The sequence below is a fragment of the Barbus barbus genome, assembly GCF_936440315.1.
Source record: "Barbus barbus genome assembly, chromosome: 13".
NCBI classification, from domain to species: domain Eukaryota; kingdom Metazoa; phylum Chordata; class Actinopteri; order Cypriniformes; family Cyprinidae; genus Barbus; species Barbus barbus.
Window position 1 is genome coordinate 23,034,395 of NC_136741.1, and position 20,995 is coordinate 23,055,389.

The 20,995-nt window shown below is 36.9% G+C and overlaps 1 protein-coding gene across 1 annotated transcript in view; it reads left to right on the forward strand.

Annotated features, from left to right (window-relative positions):
- Positions 1-16,970, forward strand: part of LOC306878645 (electroneutral sodium bicarbonate exchanger 1-like) — a 29,282-nt gene extending 12,312 nt beyond the window's left edge. Inside the window, exons 6-25 of the mRNA XM_079431104.1 lie at positions 1,926-2,114; positions 4,378-4,463; positions 5,366-5,523; positions 5,609-5,696; positions 5,899-6,045; positions 6,129-6,229; positions 6,494-6,668; positions 6,804-6,937; positions 7,730-7,975; positions 8,133-8,238; positions 8,959-9,120; positions 9,223-9,336; positions 10,997-11,158; positions 11,266-11,517; positions 13,174-13,242; positions 13,328-13,501; positions 13,657-13,785; positions 14,554-14,666; positions 14,876-14,984; positions 15,497-16,970. Of these exons, the coding sequence (XP_079287230.1) occupies positions 1,926-2,114; positions 4,378-4,463; positions 5,366-5,523; positions 5,609-5,696; positions 5,899-6,045; positions 6,129-6,229; positions 6,494-6,668; positions 6,804-6,937; positions 7,730-7,975; positions 8,133-8,238; positions 8,959-9,120; positions 9,223-9,336; positions 10,997-11,158; positions 11,266-11,517; positions 13,174-13,242; positions 13,328-13,501; positions 13,657-13,785; positions 14,554-14,666; positions 14,876-14,984; positions 15,497-15,508 (2,726 nt within the window). The 3' untranslated portion in view covers positions 15,509-16,970. The remainder of the gene's footprint in view (positions 1-1,925; positions 2,115-4,377; positions 4,464-5,365; positions 5,524-5,608; positions 5,697-5,898; positions 6,046-6,128; positions 6,230-6,493; positions 6,669-6,803; positions 6,938-7,729; positions 7,976-8,132; positions 8,239-8,958; positions 9,121-9,222; positions 9,337-10,996; positions 11,159-11,265; positions 11,518-13,173; positions 13,243-13,327; positions 13,502-13,656; positions 13,786-14,553; positions 14,667-14,875; positions 14,985-15,496) is intronic.
- The last annotated feature ends 4,025 nt before the right edge of the window (positions 16,971-20,995 follow it).

A 20,995-nucleotide genomic window follows, 5' to 3' on the forward strand; every position in this document is an offset into this window, starting at 1 on the left:
TCTGCAAAAGGACAAATTTTAACACTAAAAAATGACAAACTACACCTTACTGTATCAGATTCTGAAAATGTCAGTGTATGAAGTGCTTGCTAAACCTGAATTTAGCTTAACAGTCTGATCACGGTCAGTCTGAGCCTGACCTCAAGTTTATATTTATTCATTGAGTTCATGTCTTTAGTGGGTAAAGCAGCAGAGTAGCAAGTGTGTGTTCCAATCCTGCAGTGTATTAGGCTCACCTGTAACCTCACACATACTGTAACATCACACTCCCACTCATGTTGGTGATAGACACACGCGAACACTCATACCCACACCCATACCCATGTCACGTTAAAGAGTAGGAAGGAAACGTTTAAATTAAAAATGCATTTAATGGTGAAGTGTCATTTTTTTCAGTGTTGAAATATCCTTTAATGTGAAGAGACAAATATAAGAACACCATTTGTAGATTTACTTTTCAAAGAGTTGAAGATTTGTGGCTGTTCTTTCATAATGCTTGAGTGGCTCAAAATGTCCCCTATGGGTAGCATTAGCTTGGACCAGGACTACCTGTTTGGAAACAATAGTAATTATTGCAATACTATTTAGTGGAAACGTGATTTCTTCCGAGGGGAACGCTAGAGCCCTGCATTTCGGCCCAATATATGATGATCCTGACTCGCCATTTCCTCATTAGTCGCGCACCTTCACGGATTATAATGAAAGAGTTTTTGTTTTCGATTAGATTTATTTCATTAAGTAGTAATTTAAAGCTTTCTATAGATATATTTATCATGTCTGTGAGGCATTTATTCACTGACTTTCGGTTCATTTTTGTGAAGCGCTCCTGTTCAAGACGAGACGGCGCATCATTGTTTTCTTTATTTTATAAAATTATTTTATATATTTTATAAAATGTTTTGTTGATATTGTGAGTGCACACAAATAAAAGTAGACCCTTTACAGTTCCGAATGATGTATTACTCTTACTTTTATGAGCAAAAATTGCGGCGTAAGTTGTTTCCATGGAAAAAAATTGCAGTTGATTGCTCTGGTGCCTCCATGTCCTGCGCTTTAACTTCCACTCTCCGCACAAACTGGATGCAGCGCACATTTATCTAGGTTTAACGTTTAAACATTGTTATATGCTTGAACTGTTTTAGTATATCTATAGATTTTATTTTAGGCAAGTTGTGATGATTTGAGAAGGATAAATTGATCAAACATGGCTATGATCAGCCTGCCGGTCTGCCTCTGGCCGCTTGGTCGTTACTTTAAGAAAGAAAAAAATTAATTTAACGAACAAAAAAATGCTCCAAACGTTTTTCTAAATAAACTTAATAAAAAAAACTAAACTAAGTATAATCACTTTGCCATTACATACAAAAGTGAACTATTTTAATAGCTGAAACAGTATAATCTGATTTGGGAGAAGGGGAAAAAGACGGGCTCGGGACGGACTCGGGCTGGTAATTCTGTTAAGCTCTCGAACAGGGGCCGGGCTAAGGCCTGAGCGTCTCGGGCCAGGGTGAATATTCTGTCCAGGGGGCCCAGAATCCGTAGCGGCTATGATCAGTGTTGCAGCAATGGTAAGAACAAGATTAATACCGGAGAAATAGAAGGACAGGGAGACCAAGAGAGAATAATTATACTGTAAAGGTTGGAAGGGAGGGAAAGAGTGAGTGATGCAGATTAACAGTGCTGCATCAGCTCTGATTAGGGAGGTTTTAAAGAAAAAGAGAAAGTGAGAGGCTGAGAAAGTACTGCATTGTTTAGCATGCTGGAATAGAACATATTCAGATCTAACTATGAGGCTGCTCATCATTATCATACAGTTTAATCATGCAAACAATAAAAACCCTTTAAATTATACATGATTGTCTTTCAAAAGTCGATTGTGTTTGGTTTGTATTCACATGTGTATATGTATAATTTGTTGTGTGTAGATTTGGTGCTTGACCATCAGGAGGCAGCTCATGAACTAGATGACAGTGTGAGAATGAAGGTTCGAGACGCACTTCTGAAGAGGCATCACCACCAGAGTGACAAGAAGAGGAACAACCTGCTGCCCATGGTCAAGTCCCTTACTGACTCAGGCAGGAAACAGAGTGAACCTCATCATATGGACAAGTCGGGTGAGCTAAACTGCACATTTTACATGTGCATCATGAAGAAATATTATTGGTTAAATACAACTTAAGCCCTTTAGATATAATTACATAATGTTGATTTTGATATGATTTGTCAACGCTGTGCTTACAGTAATGCATTTACAATGTAAATCTATGGGGCGATTGCTCGAAAATATATCAAAGGACAAATGCAAAGCTATTTTTTTATTAATTATTCTGTAAACATAATTTTCTAATTCAGTTAGTAAAGTTGTCTAAATCATTCTTTTGAAGTTTGACTACTTCTGGTCATGCATTATTGACATAATTTCTTTGGGTGGAGTGCTATGCTCCATAAAGGGTTTTACAGATTACATCACATCCTGAGTGGTATTCTTGTGGGTATAATATGAAAAGAGGGATTTTAATGTAAATGGTATTATACTGATGTTTTTTTGTCACATAATTTGTTTTGTATTCTCCTGCCCAGGGACAGCAGATGAAATTTAGCTGAAAATTAGCATACTAACACCTGTTTTATGCTTAACTTTAAAATAATTTATTTAATTCTAATAAATAATATTAGTAATATACATATACAAACAGCTTTATTTTGGTACTATACTGCAACCCGAATTCCAGAAATGTTGGGATGTTTTTTAAATTTGAATAAAATGAAAACTAAAAGGCTTTCAAATCACACAAGCCAATATTTTATTCACAATAGACCATAGAGAACATAACAAATGTTTAAACTGAGAAATTCTACACTTTTATCCACTAAATGAGCTCATTTCAAATTTGATACCTGCTACAGGTCTCAAAGAAGTTGGCACGGGGGCAAGAAAGGGCTAAAGAAGCAAGGAATTTTGAAAAGATTCAGCTGGGAGAACATCTAGCAACTAATTAAGTTAATTGACATCAGGTCTGTAATGTGTTTAGCTATGAAAGGGATGTCTTAGAGAGGCAAAGTCTCTCAGAAGTAAAGATGGAGAGAGACTCTCCAGTCTGTGAAAGAGTGCGTAAAAAGATTGTGGAATACTTTAAAAACAACGCTCCTCAATGTCAAATTGCAAAGGCTTTGCAAATCTCATCATCTACAGCGCATAACATCATCAAAAGATTCAGAGAAACTGGAGAAATCTCTGTGCGTAAGGGACAAGGCCAAAGACCTTTGTTGGATGCCCGTGGTCTTCGGGCCCTCAGACGACACTGCATCACTCATCAGCATGATTCTGTCATTGACATTACTAAATGGGCCCAGGAATACTTCCAGAAACCACTGTTGGTAAACACAATCCACCATGCCATCTGCAGATGCCAATTAAAGCTCTATCATTCAAAAAGGAAGCCATATGTGAACATGGTCCAGAAGCGTCATCGTGTCCTTTTCAAGGCTTATTTAAAATGGACTGTTTCAAAGTGGAAAAGTGTTCTATGGTCAGACGAGTCCAAATTTGGTATTCTTGTTGGAAATCACGGACGCCATGTCCTCCGGGCTCAAGAGAAGGGAGACCTTCCAGCGTGTTATCTGCGTTCAGTTCAAAAGCCAGCATCTCTGTTGGAATGGGGGTGCATAAGTGCATACGGTATGGGCAGCTTGCATGTTTTGGAAGGCACTATGAATGCTGGAAGGTATATAAAGGTTTTAGAGCAACATCCAGACGACGTCTATTTCAGGGAAGGCCTTGTATATTTCAGCAGGACAATGCAAAACCACATACTGCAGCTATTACAACAGCATGGCTTTGTAGTAGAAGAGTGCGGGTGCTGAATTGGCCTGCCTGCAGTCCAGATCTTTCACCTATTGAGAACATTTGGCGCATCATTATACGAAAAATACGTCAAAAACAACCACAAACTCTTCAGCAGCTGGAAGCCTATATCAGGCAAGAATGGGACCAAATTCCAACACCAAAACTCCAGAAACTCACAACCTCGATGCCCAGACGTCTTCAAACTGTTTTGAAAAGAAGAGGAGATGCTACACCATGGTAAACCTGCCCCCGTCCCAACTATTTTGAGACCTGTAGTAGACATCAAATTTGTAATGAGCTCATTTTGTGCGTAAAATTTAAAAATTTCTCAGTTTAAACATTTGTCATGTTATCTATGTTCTATTGTGAATAAAATATTGGCTCGTGTGATTTTAAATTCTTTTAGTTTTCATTTTATTCAAATTTGAAAAACGTCCCAACATTTTCGGAATTTGGGTTGTATGTGCGATCTGGATATTGTAGGATGCTGTAGATATGAGATATTTATCATATTTAATTGTATCTCTCAGGTCCTGCCACTTCTCCCCAGCCTCCACCTACAAACCCAGATGTAAAGATCGGAGCAGCGGATAATGGCCAGATGGATCTCAGCAAGGTACTAGAACCACAACAATAAGAAGAACATCACAAGTTAATTAAATAAAAAAAAAACACTTATTTTACTCTAAAACTGGTACAATATCACTATTGTTTGTGATGTATACTGTATGTAGCATATTCTCACAGATCATTGTTTGGCTTCAAAATATAGGTTATTAGTTATTAGACACAATCAAAAAAAAAGAAGCAAAAATCTCTCCTACATCCAGTTTTCAGAGAAAACAGATATAGAAAAATGGATGTAAAAAAATAGAGGAAAGATGGTACTGAGCAAGATAACCCTTTAAACCAAATAGGTTCAATCAGTTTATTTCTGTTCATGTCCTGAGTGCTCACTGAAGGCAGGCAATGTATCGATTACCAAGAACATCTGGGACAAATGCACTCACACATACGCACAAACACTGCCACCTGGTGATCTTTAGAGGTACTGCAGATTGTTTGTGTAATGTTATGCTAATGATCAGGAAACAGGAAATGAACTTTAATGAGCCAGATGTCAGCCATTTAGAGTGACAGTAGCAAAAACGTAAAAAAGTAGCAAAACTTTGTGCCCCAGCTGTTCCTTTTATCTGAACAGCTGGAGTTAGTGACTGGAATAACCACCAGTCGACCATTTCTTTTCTACATTATTTATTTATATAAATATTAGATGAAATGTTGAACTTAAAAAATGTAAATAAAAATGAGAAATATTGCCTTGGAAACTAATATGTATAAAGTATTAAATTAGTAAAACCAAAACTGAAATAATAATTAAAGAAAGCTAACAAAAAAAAAAAAAAAAAAAAAAAATGACTATGACACGTAACAAATGAATAAAACTTAAATATGATAAAAAATATTAATAAATACAAATAATACAAAAATAGCACTGCTATGACCTTCTCTCTCTAGGTGGACACACATTTCATGAAGAAGATCCCCACTGGAGCAGAAGCTTCCAATGTGCTGGTTGGGGAGCTGGACTTTTTAGAGAGATCCATTGTTGCATTCGTTCGCCTGTCTCCTGCTGTACTGCTTACAGGGCTCACTGAAGTTCCCATTCCCACTAGGTACAAAGTGTTTGCTTTCAAATGCATAAATGGAGATGATAACGCCATTGTAACAGAATGATCAAAATCACTTTTTACTCTGCAGATTTGTGTTCATTTTACTTGGTCCCGATGGAAAAGCCCAACAGTACCATGAGATTGGTCGCTCCATGGCTACCATCATGACCGATGAGGTCAATGAATATTACTATCTCATTGAATATTAATGCATTAATTTTACATTTACATTTTCAATTCTTTTGCATTTTCAAAAATACCATTTGTAGATTTAAATCGATTCAATTCAAATTATTTTTAAATGCTAATTTCTATCTTTAATATAATTTTCTTATTTTTATGTTTTATTTAATATAATTTTATTCTTCCATTATTTAGATTTTCCATGATGTTGCATATAAGGCCAAGAACAGAAGTGATTTGTTGGCTGGTATAGATGAGTTTCTAGATCAAGTGACAGTTTTGCCTCCAGGGGAATGGGACCCTTCTATACGTATAGAACCTCCTAAAAGTGTCCCATCACAGGTAAGGTAAAACAAACATGTTTTACAGTGTGGATGAAGTGATTGATTATATGTGGTAATTTATCTACTCCTCTCACGGAATAGGAGAAAAGAAAGATGCCAGGAGTGCCGAACGGAACAGCTGTTCCTGTTGAGGAAGAGCAGCATGGAGAGCACCATGGACTAGAACTGCAGAGAACTGGAAGGTGTGTGTTCAGGTTTTAACCACACTGCGCAAGGCCAAATATCCTCACTAGAATATTAAAACCTGAAATAATTTACAACAGTCCCCATGAGGAAAATAGCCGTGTAAACACTGAATAATGTGTTCAATATGACAACAACAACAAAAAAAGAGGTTTGTGTGAGGGTAAGAGGTTTAGGGGAAAGAAATGTTATTAGCTCAGTATGAAAACATTTGAAATCAATGAAAATATAGTTCTGTCTATGTCTCTTCACTCTCTCTGTAGGCTGTTTGGTGGACTGATTCTGGATGTGAAAAGAAAAGTTCCATTTTATTTGAGTGATTATAAAGATGGTCTGAATTTGCAGTGTGTAGCTTCTTTTCTGTTTCTGTACTGTGCCTGTATGTCTCCTGTTATCACGTTTGGAGGACTTCTGGGAGAGGCTACAGAAGGTCGCATTGTAAGTACTCAAACACACAGTTTTGTTTCTGTGTGGTCTGTTAGGCAAAGTCACGTGAAAAATATGTTTGTAATGCAAAACACAGCAGTCATGTGTATTTATGTGTGTGTGTGTGTGTGTGTGTGTGCGTGTCAGAGTGCGATTGAGTCTCTTTTAGGAGCATCTATGACTGGAGTAGCATACTCTCTGTTCGCTGGACAGCCGCTAACTATACTGGGCAGCACTGGACCTGTCCTTGTGTTTGAAAAGATTCTCTTCAAGTTTTGCAAGTCAGTACAGACCAGACTAATCATTCACTTTCTCACCCAGAAAAAATGTGATTGGTGATGAATATGATACATTTGATAAATAATTATTATACTGAATAATAAATACACAGTTCTGTCATGAAACTCTAGAGGCCAATAAGTTCTAACTCAATCTGATATATTACCATCATTATTCACACGGTGCAGCCGATTGGTTTCTTTTCTCATCAGCAGCCAATTAGCTTGCTTCTCAACATTCAAATACTTGGCTAGTGCTTGCTGTAGCAGTTGCAACGCACTTCAGAAACCCTCCACCTTCCCCAGCTCCACCTGTATAGATCAGTTATGGGGTGATTTCATGTATGTCATATATTTTGAGGTTATTTTATATATATGTGCAGCAGCAGTATTTCCTACATAATCACAGCAGCCTGTCTGTGGATGTATTGGCAGTAGCAAATCTCAGTACTTGCTCTGCCACAGCAGCAGCAGCATAGCAGATCTATTCTGCCAAGACCAAACTCATTAACATTGCCATGTATATTACCATGATAAACGCTCAGAGAGTTGTCATGACAGAAGTATTATTATTGATTATTGTGTATTAAAATATATAAAAAAATCCCTCATTCCCTTACATAAAACAAGAATGTAGAATATGCGTTTAGAATATATCTTCTGTATCAATTTAGTATTAATTTACTGATTTAGCCTTATTCCTTATATTGTGTAATAAATCTGCAAAATATTTCATATATGATCAGATCTTAACCCACTATACTGTCTCTCTCCTGTCCGTTTCTGTCCCTGTAGAGACTATGATCTCTCATACCTGTCCCTGCGCACTTGTATCGGTCTGTGGACGGCTTTCCTGTGTCTGCTTCTTGTTGCAACGGATGCTAGCTCCTTGGTCTGTTACATCACACGTTTCACAGAGGAAGCGTTTGCTGCGCTCATATGCCTTATCTTCATTTATGAAGCACTAGAGAAACTTTTGCATCTTGGAGAACTGTACCCCATCAACAGACATGCTGATCTAGACAAACTAACACTGGCCTAGTAAGTATAAACGCATATACACAGATGCCTATGCACCTGCTCATCAAGTTGGAAGTCAGTAAACAATTAGCTTTCATCAGTTGTTTCTCCCAGGTGTAAATTAGATAAAATGGAAAGCAAAGGACTTATTTTAACACATTGTATTGTATGGCATCAGCTGTAGGTGTGCAGAGCCTGATATCCCCAGTAATAAAACACTACAAGTGTGGAATCAAAGGAACATCACAGCCTCTGCAGTACCATGGAGCAACCTCACTGTATCGGTACTTCAACCTCCCACATGCTCCCACAATCTTAGTTAACCACTGGAAACAGAAACATTCTTACATGGTGTAACCTTAAAAGTGCAATTCTTTGTTTAGCTGGCTGATACAGCAACTTTATACTGACAACTACTGGCATGGATGTATTATCTGGAAAAGCAAAAGTGTTTGGTCACTGATGCAATTGAAGAAATACCCTGATCAAATTTGTCACCTATTATTAATTTATTCTTAAAGTGGAGATGTAGCCAAGACAAACACGAGTCATGTGATCAGTATTCTGGTCATTGTGATAAAACACGCCTGTGTCATTGTGATAAAACACGCCTCTTAATCTCATGCGAGTACAGATGATTTTGAATATAATGTGTGAAAAATAGTATTCATTTCTTTCTGTGTTATTCTTAATGGGGAAAAGGGGGGAAAAGTACTCCTCTAAATGTGATCCCAGTTTTAACTTCTCAACAACTTCACATCTTCATAAACACCAGTTTTTGAAAAGACTGGTGTCAAGCAATGAAAAGAAAATCCTAAAACACACACTGTACAGTCGAAGTCCTGTTAATTCTCATCCCATTACTGCAGTGCGGTGTTATTTCACAATGTAGTCTCACACAGATCGCATTTAGTGCTAATCCTATTTTCACAGCTGAGTCAGCGTCTCGGCTGCAGTGCAGTTAAACATGAGCCAAACTCTGTGTGTGTGCGTGTTGTGAGTAGGAGTGTTTAGATCTCCAGGGGCAGTTTATTGGATCGGCGTGTGGACACCATGGTCCCTACACTCCTGATGTGCTCTTCTGGTCAGCCATCTTGTTTTTTAGTACCTTTTTCCTGTCTACCTTCCTGAAACAGTTCAAGACTAGCAGATACTTCCCAACACGGGTGAGGCTAAAATACTCATTCACAAACATAATTTTCAAACATAGTGTTATTTTCTATACAATAAATACAAAGTGTGTATTTTTGTGTGTTTCTGTTGTGTAGGTACGGTCAATGATCAGTGATTTTGCTGTTTTCCTCACCATTGTTCTCATGGTCCTGTTCGATTATTTAATTGGAGTTCCATCCCAAAAGTTACAAGTGCCCAGCAACTTCAAGGTAGTGTTCATAAACGAGTGCGCATACAAACACACACACACACACACACACACACACACACACACACACACACTTGTGTTTGTGTATTTAGCTCTGCATGCATTATATTTAATAAATTGCTTTCTAAGGCCTCTAAATCATTAATGTGATCAATACTTTGCCAAAAAGTGGTAAAGTACATTTCTTCTGCCCCCTTGTGGATTATCCATGCTCCCTCTTCAGGACGTAGAAGGAGGATTTTAAATAATTTCCAAAATGTTTACCTTTGTGTTGTGATCAACATGTGTTTTTGCCTCTGTGCTGATGTTGAAGTATTTTTAAGAATAATTTTATATTATTATTAGTAGAAGTGGTAGTCATAGTAGTAGTATTAATATTTCAGAATTAATATTTACTGGATCTAAGCAATGTGTGCATAATATTTCATTTTTCATTTTATATTTGAGTTGTATTTATTTAATTCATTGTTGAAATACATTTCATGATATGTTATTCCAAGCCAAAGTCACTAAGTTATGTAATCTTTAAACTAAATCAAATTAGTTAAAAAACGAAATATTATTTTGATAGTATATATCCAGAGTAAGAACTGATATTTACTTGTATTTTTGTATGCAATATTCTTATATTTTTGCAAACTCTTAACATGACAAAATATACACTTGACAAATAAACCAAAATAAATGCAAAAAGCTAATCAATTCATATTTCTTAAAAAAAGAGATACATCTGTGTAAGTCAGTAAAGAGGAAACACTCTCCTAAATGCTTTAAGCTTTCCAGTTCTTCCTAAAAGCTCTGCTTGTGAATCATGTTCTTTCAAAGCTTACCTTACAATGATGAATCCACTGCTTCAGTCTTCAAAGTTTTTGGTGTCCACTCATAATCCACAACAGTCCTGTTTTTGTGCAATTTCTTTGTGTCTTGTTTCTAGGCACATTTTTTCAAATGATTCATTTAGAGTGGCACCCCTGCAATGACAGATTAGATGATTAGACAATGCTGAGTCTTAGAATTTAGTTTATACCCCAGGCTAATCTGGATACACGCATTGTGCGCAGACAGTGATCTATGAACAATTGAGCTGGACTAATATTTAATCCATAGTTAAAATGTATGTCTCAATTTAGACTGAATTGTCATGAACATTGCATCGTTCTCAACTATTCACTCACATCTTTGTCAGCCAGGCAAATGCTGAAATGTACAGTTTACATAATCAAAATAAATCACAATGTTCACTACACTGTAAAAAAAAACATAAACATAAAAAATCATATAAGGTTTATAATACATTTATTGAGCAACAATGCATTAAATTGGTGAAAAGTGACAGTAAAGACTTTTACATTGTTGCAATTTTTATTTCAAATACTTTCTGTTCATCAAAGAATATAGACATGTTAATAATAAGAATAAATGAATAAGAAGAAGAAGAAATGTTTCTTGAACACCAAATGAGCATATTAGAATATTTCTGAAGGATCATGTGACACTGAAGACTGGAGTAATGATGCTGAAAATGCAGCTTTGCCATCAAAGGAATACATTATATTTTTTTCACAAAAATAATTAGTAGTACTATTTTATGGATATGATTACCATGCTATTTTCAGGGGTTTGGCCCTTTTCTTGACTTGTTGACTGGTTGTGTATTATAGCCCACGCGTGATGACCGTGGTTGGTTTATTAAACCTATCGGACGAAACCCATGGTGGACTGTGCTGGCTGCCTTAATACCAGCTGTTCTTTGCACCATCCTCATCTTCATGGACCAGCAGATCACCGCTGTCATAATTAACCGCAAGGAACACAAACTGCTAGTATGTTTATTTTTTAAATTAGCCTTTACAGAGGATGTGTGTGTGTGTGTGTGTGTGTGTGTGTGTGCAGATCATATGTAAGTGTGTGCCCTATTTTCTCTACACAGAAAGGCTGCGGGTACCATTTGGATCTTCTGATGGTTGGAGTGATGCTGGCTGTATGTTCCATAATGGGGTTACCCTGGTTTGTTGCAGCAACCGTCCTGTCAATTACCCATGTCAACAGCCTGAAGCTAGAGTCTGAAAGCTCCGCCCCTGGAGAGCAACCTCGATTTCTGGGTATTAGAGAGCAGAGGCTGACTGGTCTGGTAATCTTTCTACTCATGGGCTCATCTGTGTTCATGACTGGAGCATTGCAGGTAATTACAAAAATTCTGTGATTGTCATATAATATGTAAAGTGTGCCCTTCTTAAAGGGATAGTCCACCCAAAAATGAAAATTGTGTCATCATTTACTCCCCCTCATGTCCTTACAAACCTGTATGACTAACTTTTTCTGTGGAACACAAAAGGAGATATTTTGAAGAATGTTGGTACGAAATGATTTCAGGTCCCATTAACTTTCATAGTATTTTTTTGTCCATACTATAGAAGTCAATCAGACAAGCTTAAAATATATATGAATGTAACTAGCTATGTTTCCTAGCTAGCTAGCTTACCTGGCAGGGGAGACACCATGATCAAGAAGGTGGTTCACCCAGGGCGAGGCTTGGCCATTGCACTCCGGTTGAGCTGACCCCTGCGAATTCCCCAAATGTGGGAATCTCGACTGCATAATTTATGGTAGTGGGGGACTGCGTTCGCGCTCTCCCCTGAATTTTTCAGGGGGCAGTCGTGGCCTAATGGATAGAGAGTTGGACTTGTAACCCGAAGGTCGTGGGTTCGAGTCTCAGGTCCGGCAACCACGACTGAGGTGAGACCCTTGAGCAAGGCACCGAACCCCTCAACTGCTCCCCGGGCGCCGCATTGATGGCTGCCCGCTGCTCCAGGTGTTCCTGGATGGGTTAAATGCAGAGAACGTCCCTTTCCCCCCTCCCCTTGGGGAAGTCGTGGCCTAATGGTTAGAGAGTCGGACTCGTAATCGAAAGGTTGCGGGTTCGAGCCCCCGGCCGGCAGGAATTGTAGGTGGGGGGAGGGAACGTCCAGCGCTCTCTCCACCCTCAATACCACGACTGAGGTGCCCTTGAGCAAGGCACCGAACCCCCAATTGCTCCCCGGGCGCCGCAGCATGGCTGCCCACTGTGTGTGTGGATTTGTTCACTACTCACTGCTGTGTGTGTGCACTTGGATGGGTTAAAGGCAGAGCACCAATTTCGAGTATGGGTCACCATACTTGACAATACGTCACGACTTAAACTTAAACTTAGCTATGTACATTTTGGAATATCACATAAAAAATGCTGGATGGAAACGCCAAGATTCGCATCGATTCTAAAAATGTACACAAAAAACTTGTGCACACAATTGAGTAGGATAAACTTTTTATCCGATACGAAAAATGCTCATAAATTACAATGGAAACACATTTATCGAATAAATTCCAGCTTGCGATCAAAAAAGTCATGTGACTTTGCACAATGGGACGGGATAACTTGACTAACCAGCGGACCGATCTCGTTGCACAGCATCTGAAATGTTTTGGTCATTCTGAAATGCCTGAGCAAAATGTCATCAAAGTATTGCTGTATAATTGTCTTATAAGACTGCGCTCCCAAACAGTAGCATCCACCTCGAGTTAGTGTGTTTCTTCTGCTTGCTTTGAGGTGCAAGTAATTTATCATAAATAAAAATTATTATATTCAGTGGCTTCTCCTACTTTTCTTATTGATATTTAGAGGCAGTTTATCAGGAAGTAATCATTTTTTTCTGTTTGACACGATGGTTGGAAATTTATTCACAAATATTTTATGCGATATTACAGTTTTGCACATAAGTTAAATTTGCATCTTTGGATGGAAACATAGCTACTGCTTTAGATAACAAAATGTCTTAATGTCTTGCCTTTTGTTTCGCAGTTCATTCCCATGCCGGTTCTCTATGGTGTTTTTCTTTACATGGGCGTCTCATCTCTGAAAGGCATTCAGGTAGAGACATTCGTCTGAACTAAACATACATGTACATGCCAACACATCAGTCACTTGTCATCTTTCTCTGTCCTGTCTTTCGCAGTTTTTTGACCGTCTGAAATTGTTTGGCATGCCAGCGAAGCACCAACCAGACTTTATTTATCTACGTCATGTTCCTCTGAGGAAGGTTCACCTGTTCACTCTGACCCAACTTACCTGCCTTGTGCTGCTCTGGGTCATCAAAACGTCCCCTGCCGCAATCGTCTTCCCTATGATGGTACGACCCAAAACAAAGAACACTATATTTAATCAGATCATGCTGTCCATGGGAATAAAACCCATGACCTTTGTGAAGCATGTGCTGTGGTCAAGCATAGTGCTGAAGGCTAATCTAAGAACCATTTGAATCATATTCACGTTTATCTCCTGCAGGTGCTGGCATTAGTGTTCATCCGTAAGCTGCTGGACTTCTGTTTTTCCAAACGGGAGCTTAGTTATCTTGATGATCTGATGCCTGAGAATAAGAAGAAGCTGGATGATGATTCCAAAAAGGCAGAGGAGGTTTGTGATCTATATGCAGAGTTTAATTAAGCAAAGGGTATCCCAACAATCAATGTTGTTACATCTATCTAGGTAAATCCAGGTCTTAAACGAATATTAGTAGAAACTTTTTATACTGTGCAATATGTGTAATGCGCATAGTATGTACCTTGTCTTTATGGGAAGAAAACTACAAAGCTACATTTCCATGTTATTATTATTTATCCAAATTATTCTGTATACAATACAATATTGTAAATCACAATGAAATGTGCTCAACATTCCATTTCATGCATAACAAATGAACCAAAAGTAATTTTAGCAAGTTTTTCAACTCATTTTAAGCTATTTTAATTTTTTTATTTGGATTAAAAATGCAACATAAAAACAATTACGTATAAACAAATAAAAAATGCACAAATGAAAACGTTTTTTATTTTTTTATATTTAATTTTTATGATGTTATTTCATTTTTTTTTAAATATTATTTCCTTTATAATAACTGGATGGCAACCAACAACTAAAAATGCAACATGAATGTTGTGACAACAGTGTATTGCACTACTATTTAAAAATGTTATTTTCACATACATACAGTGGACTATTATTTAAATGATCAGTAAACACTTAGAGTACAATTTTAAGGTTCCACCCTTAACAAACTTATCCCGACCTTTCAAACAAATCAGGTTAGTTATGCATGTAAACTGAGATTAGTACATCAACCTAATTTTGCATTGTAGTTTGTCACATGTAATGCAACACAGGTGTATGTGTTTATATGAGTAGCAGGAATCACAGGAGATGCTGGTTGATGACTCTGAGAAATTACAAGACAAAGACACAATGCATATCCCAATGGAGAGCAAACCTCTACACTCACCTCGAACCCCAGACCCCAGGTACCACACTGCTGCAGACTTCCACATCAGAAGCTCTATGATGTAACGCAAACCCTGGAGCCCTGTCCAGTGGTGTTCAAAATAAGCTTAAACCCCACAATGTCCTCTGTGTATCTGATTATGTGTACTTACTAACACTCACCTTCCCTTCTCTTCCCTTCTCCTGCCTTCAACCCTCCTCTCCTCAACTGTGTCCACCTGTTGTCCAGAAGCGATCCCTCTGATATTAACATATCTGATGAAATGTCTAAAACTACTGTGTGGAAATCCCTTAATTCCAATCACAAGGACACACAACGCTCAAACACACAAAAAAAGGCAAGGACGCTCGTTCTTTCCATCCTTTAATGGTTGGTTATTTTTCCTCTTCCCCGAATTTCCTTTCGTACCTACGTGTCTACTACTTTTCTTGATTGTAGATGGGTTTGTTTCTTAATCAGGACAGATTTGGAGAGATTTAGCATTACATCACCAATGGATCCTCTGCAGTGAATGGGTGCCGTCAGAATGAGAGTTCAAACAGCTGATCAAAACATCACAATAGTCTACAAGTAATCTACTAGTAGATTATTGTGGTGTTTTTATCAGCTGTTTGAACTCTCATTCTGACGGCACCCATTCACTGCAAAGGAACCTTTAGTAAGAAAGTGAAGCAATGCTAAATTTCTCCATATCTATTCTGATGAAGAAACAATCTACATTTTACCTCTCATAAGTTCTCAGCAAATTTTCATTTTGGGGTGAATTATTCCATTAAATTTGAATTATTAGATTACAAAAAGTTTTGATTTCATCTAATTTTTTATCTGTGTGTTTTTCTGTCCTCGCAGGAGGTTCCGTGAAGTAACCCCGCGGAAAGAAGAAATTACGTTCTTAGCGTCGGTTGTTTGAAATCCGGCTGATTTACAGAAGCAGCCATGTGCTAAAAACACACAAATATTAGTTCATTCCTTTCCACTGTTTCTCGCACACATGCGTTCACACATGTGTGTGTTTCTGTAAAGCTGTGTGAGAAATATTGGTGTGTCAGTGTGTGTGCGAATATGTGCAACATATTCTCCTACCAAATCCAGGTTATTTTTAATGTTTAGTTCAGTTTTAGCAGACATAGTCTGTGCTGTGCTGTAGTGTACATGTATTTTTTTTGGTAATTGTTTTATTTATAGAATAATACAGTTGTTTAAATGTTCTCATTTGAACTATATACTTGCTGTAGATATTACTCTATATGTGTGGTTTGTTTATCGTCAAAAATCCACGATAAGTACGTGTGTTTAAGCCAAATGGCCTGTCAGAAGAATAACCTCAGTTTGATCTATTTTTGCGCCAGTATAAATAGCCATCGGTTACATTAGACCAACATGGCCATGAACCAAATCAGTCCTTATCCAGTAGACGGACTTGTCTAATTTTATTGCGTGTGTTGTATTGAAACTTGTTAATATTGAGCAATAAAAGGCTTCTATATGGTTAGGTCACCAGGGACACTGATGGATAAGTATGAACTCTGTCGTGATTGTTTTTACCACCATTTTAAAGTCACCCCTCCCTTACTTGTAAGAACAGACTGGTTGAAATCTCCATTTAGATGCACCATCCAAATTTAAGGCACAAGGGTTGAGGGTAAACTGGACTGTTCAGGTTTTCATTTGAAGACCCTTTCTAGTCACGAGTCCCAGTAATAAGCCATCTCTTCTAAACTACCTCCCCACTCTTTTAAAACTCCCACAGTAGTTTCTGCACTGAAAGAGGTAAAACTATGCTTGTGTTTTTAACCTCAGTGAAATAACACTTTATTTACAGTTGCACTTTGTGTAGATATATATATACTAATATGATTTTATATTTTGAAGGGAATTATTATATAGAGTATAACAGTGTGATAAAATTATTTTAAGTAAAGCATTTTGTTTTTTATATGAATGTATTTTAATAAAATGAGTTGAGCAGATACAGTAAGACACTGGCTGTTAATATGAATGGGTTACAGCTGTACTTTTCTTACAGGATCAGTTGTCTGTAAGTTATAATTTCACTTTATTAAACTGCCTTCAGATTATAGGAGAATGTCAATATTTAATTTGGAATGTCAACTCAGCTTTGGAATGTTGAGGAATGAGGAATTTTCCCAGCTTGACATTAAGCTACTAAATTATCTATATTGTCCCCTCCATGGCTTTCTTGTTTATGGAAATGTTGTCATTGACTTGATTGTACATGTTATGTTAATGCTGGGATGTGCTCAAAGAGAATGTCTGTTTCATTCTAATAAATTTTTGATTTTCTGAATGAGACGAACCTGCTAAGAGTTGTGCATATGTTCTTTCGTGTTTCTCAACAAATGGTCATGTGTGTTTTATTTTTAATTCAGGGTGTAAATATATGCTTTGAAAGCTATTTATTTAATTCACTCACAGTTCTTAACTAAACGATGCATAATGAAATCTGAAAATTGGTCATGCTTAGAATTTTGTAACTAAGAACATGTCAAAATATAGGTATTTTTTGGATAATAAATGAATGTGTAATACATAATTGATCATTAAATTCTGTAATATTCTCAATTACTGTATATTTCAACCACAGCATGAGCATGTACTATACAATGTAATATGTAATATACGATTCAGTATCCATTTTCACATTGATTTTCTGCTCATGCTGATCCACCCCAGTAATGTCAGTATTCACTTCACTTGAATATTTCACTTCAGTGCATTTATATTCTTGTATATTCATCTTCACTATAATGTAACCTGATTTTTTTCACCCAATATATTTCAGAAATATATTTCAGATCACGTGATATTTTGATTAATTCTCTATTTATCAAACAATAACTGGCTGATTGTACATTAACCTGTTTATTACACGGCCACTCACCAAATGAAGAAATGGAAATGTGACCATAAAATTTGGAGTCAAAAAATGCAAATGTACAAAACAGCCTCACAACAAGACTAACATATATGGTGGTAGGCCTATAATAATTACAATATATTGTTTTTTAAAATATTCATTTTTATATTGTGTCTGTATGTTTCATTGACTCTGCAAACTAATAATTGTGCTCTTTAAACCATTAATTGAGTTCTTCAACTGTACTGATAAAAAATCAAGAGCAGCAGGATGTAACAGTGATGTGAGAACTGCCTGAAAAGATACGTGACCACCACAGTATAAATATGGCATATATAAATATGTTGATGTTTTTAAACATCCTGACTTCTCTCCACTACCTCACGAAAGGTAAGGCTGCTTACTTCATTAAGGTGCAGTTAATTAATTGTACATTTTTGGAGTCTAAATTTATCTACAAAATACAAATACAAATGTTGGTACAGTCCAATTATCCCTGTAAAGCATGACATATGAAATAATACTCATATGATATTTTTCATCAAAGTTTTGATCATGTTGATAATTTAGAGGCCTTCAAAATTTGGTTATCATGAGAAATCTAACTTAATCTTATAGGTCTTATAATGTAAGTATATATCATGTCTGTTTCCCTCAGCCTGTACTCCATCATACAGAGATTTGATACAGATAACAGCTTTCTCAGGAGTGTCTGTGCTGCTGCCCTGCTCCTGTACCGACCCACAGGACAAGCCCAAAAGCGTCTTCTGGGAATCCAACAGCAAAAGAGCTTCTAAAGATCGCATTTACTCTGATATATCCAGCTGTACAGTGGCAGAATTACACAGTTTATTCAGACCTCACCTGGAAACGTCTCTCTACTTCTGTCAGATCTGACTAAAGATGATCAGGGATCGTATGTCTGTTTGTTAGATAAAACATCCAGAATCTTTAACGTCATCATTGAAGGTAAGCAATCAGTCTCTGGTACGATTTTTTACTTTATTTTTATTTATCATTATAGAACATTGACAAACATTAACGGACAAACAGTCAAAGCCTCATGGGTACAGTTATCTGTATTCTTTCGAGATTTTAGGTTTGAAAAAAAGGTACTGCAATAGAAGAAAATCAAATGGGTTGCAATATGGATACAAATAGGCCTATACATATTCACATATGTATATACATACAGTGCCCTCCAAAAGTATTGGAAAAGTAAGGCCAATTCCTTTATTTCCTTTTTATTTTGACATCAAAAGATGAATATGAGATGAGAGATTAACATTTCAGCTTTTATTTACTGGTATTTTCATCTGGATCTGATACACAACTTAGAAGATAGCACCTTTTGTTTGAACCCATCCATTTTTCATGTTACCTAAAGTATTGGAACATGTGACTGACAGGTGTGTTTTGTTGCCCTGGTATGTCCTATTAATTGATTATTCAAACAATAAATAGCACTGAATGTCTGCGCTCATCTGCGCAGACTGCATTTATAGTTAGTTAGACGTGTAAACAACAGAGAGGTGTCTATGGGTGAAAAATGAGCAATTGTGAAGCTGAGAGAAGATGAAAAATCAATCAAACCATTGCACAAACACTGGCAATGGCAAGTACAACCATTTGGAATCTCCCGAGGAAGAAAGAAACCACTGGTGTACTAAGTAACACACCTCAAACGGGTAGATCAAGGAAAACATCTGCAGTTGATGACAGAAACATCGTGACATCTGTAAAGAAAGACCCTAAAACAACTGTTAGTGACATCAGCAACAACCTCCAGAGGGCAGGAGTGAAGGTATCACAATCTTCTGTTCGCAGAAGACTTCATGAACAAAAGTACAGAGGCTACACCAGAAGATGCAAACCACTCATTAGCAAGAAGAATGAGACGAGCCTCAAAAATTCTGGGACAAGGTTTTATGGACTGATTTTATGGACCAACGTGATGGAAAGGCTAAAGTTTGGAGAAAGAAAGGATCTGCTCATGATCCCAAACATACAAGCTCATCTGAAACACAGTGTACACAGGTGTACATTATAGTACACATTACACAAGTAATGTAATGGCTTGGGCTTTCATCGCTTCTTCTGGGACAGGCTCATTAATCTTCATTAATGATGTAACACATGATGGCAGCAGCAAAATTAACTCAGAAGTCTACAGAAATATTTTGTCTGACAATTTACAGAAAGATGCAACCAAACTGACTGGGAGATCCTTCATCATGCAGCAAGATAATGACCCAAAACACACTGCCAAAACAACAAAGAAGTTCATCAGGGGCAAGAAGTAGAAGGTTTTAGACTGGCCAAGTCAATCTCCACACTTAAACCCTGTAGAGTATGCATTTTACCTGCTAAAGACTGAAGGGAGTAACCCAAATGTTTTCAGTCTACAGCTAAAATAAAGGAATTGGCCTTACTGTTCCAATACTTTTGGAGGGCACTGTATATACTTTATATATTATTGTATGTTTCTGTAACAATCTGTTCCCATTGTATTTCCATTGGGACAATTTGCTAAAGCCATAGGCGGGTGATGTCTTTTTCACTGCTTTTAGTAAATATTTATAACTGTTATTCATTGAATCCGGTGTATGTACAAGGAATAGAATATAACTTGTAACCTCTATCTCAATCTCTAAAATCTCCTGTATAATTGTATGTGTTTCTTTCGAAAACAAAACCAAAAAAGCAAGACCAAAATAAAAATAGCTGATGTGGTCCACATTGCCTCCAGCAAGATCCTTGACTTGTTTCTCCCTTTCAGTTTTGGAGTAATAAAGAAATGTACTGTATTTTTCCAGCAGAATTCTCTTAAAGCAGAATTACTGGTCACACACTGAGCAGTACGCAGTTATTCCCTTGTGAGCCCAGATCTGAAACCTTTTATCTAGCTGAAGAAATTGTGAGTCATAACCAATATCTTCATGATGCACCATTCTTTCTTCTATTTCGCATTTTGACTGTTAACAATGGTAATTTTAGATTACCTTTCGGATGTATTTAATCATAAAACCATTTATAATCTATGAAAACATTTATTAACAACTTATGTCATATTTTCTATAAACCTTCTTGTACATTAAGACAGGCATCTGCAATTCTGCCCAAATTAAAGATATGTTGTGTTTGAATTTGTACATCTTATAATATAATTATTATTAATGACCTCTTGTGTTTAATAAAAACAATATAAAAAAACATTGATTAGTGAAATGAACGAATGATTTCATAAAATATTAGAATGATTGTCTCTCATTGGCCTGATTAGCTAAGCCCTCAAAACATTATTTAGCGGTACAGTACTGCATGATTTGTAGATTATATTTAACAGTTTACACTTTGCAAAAACGTTTTCAATTAGTTTTAAAAGGTAACATTACATTCTTAAGGACTGTACACTTACGTTTCTTTTCAGAAGCACTTGTGCTTCTACTTAAATAAATAAATTAGGAACA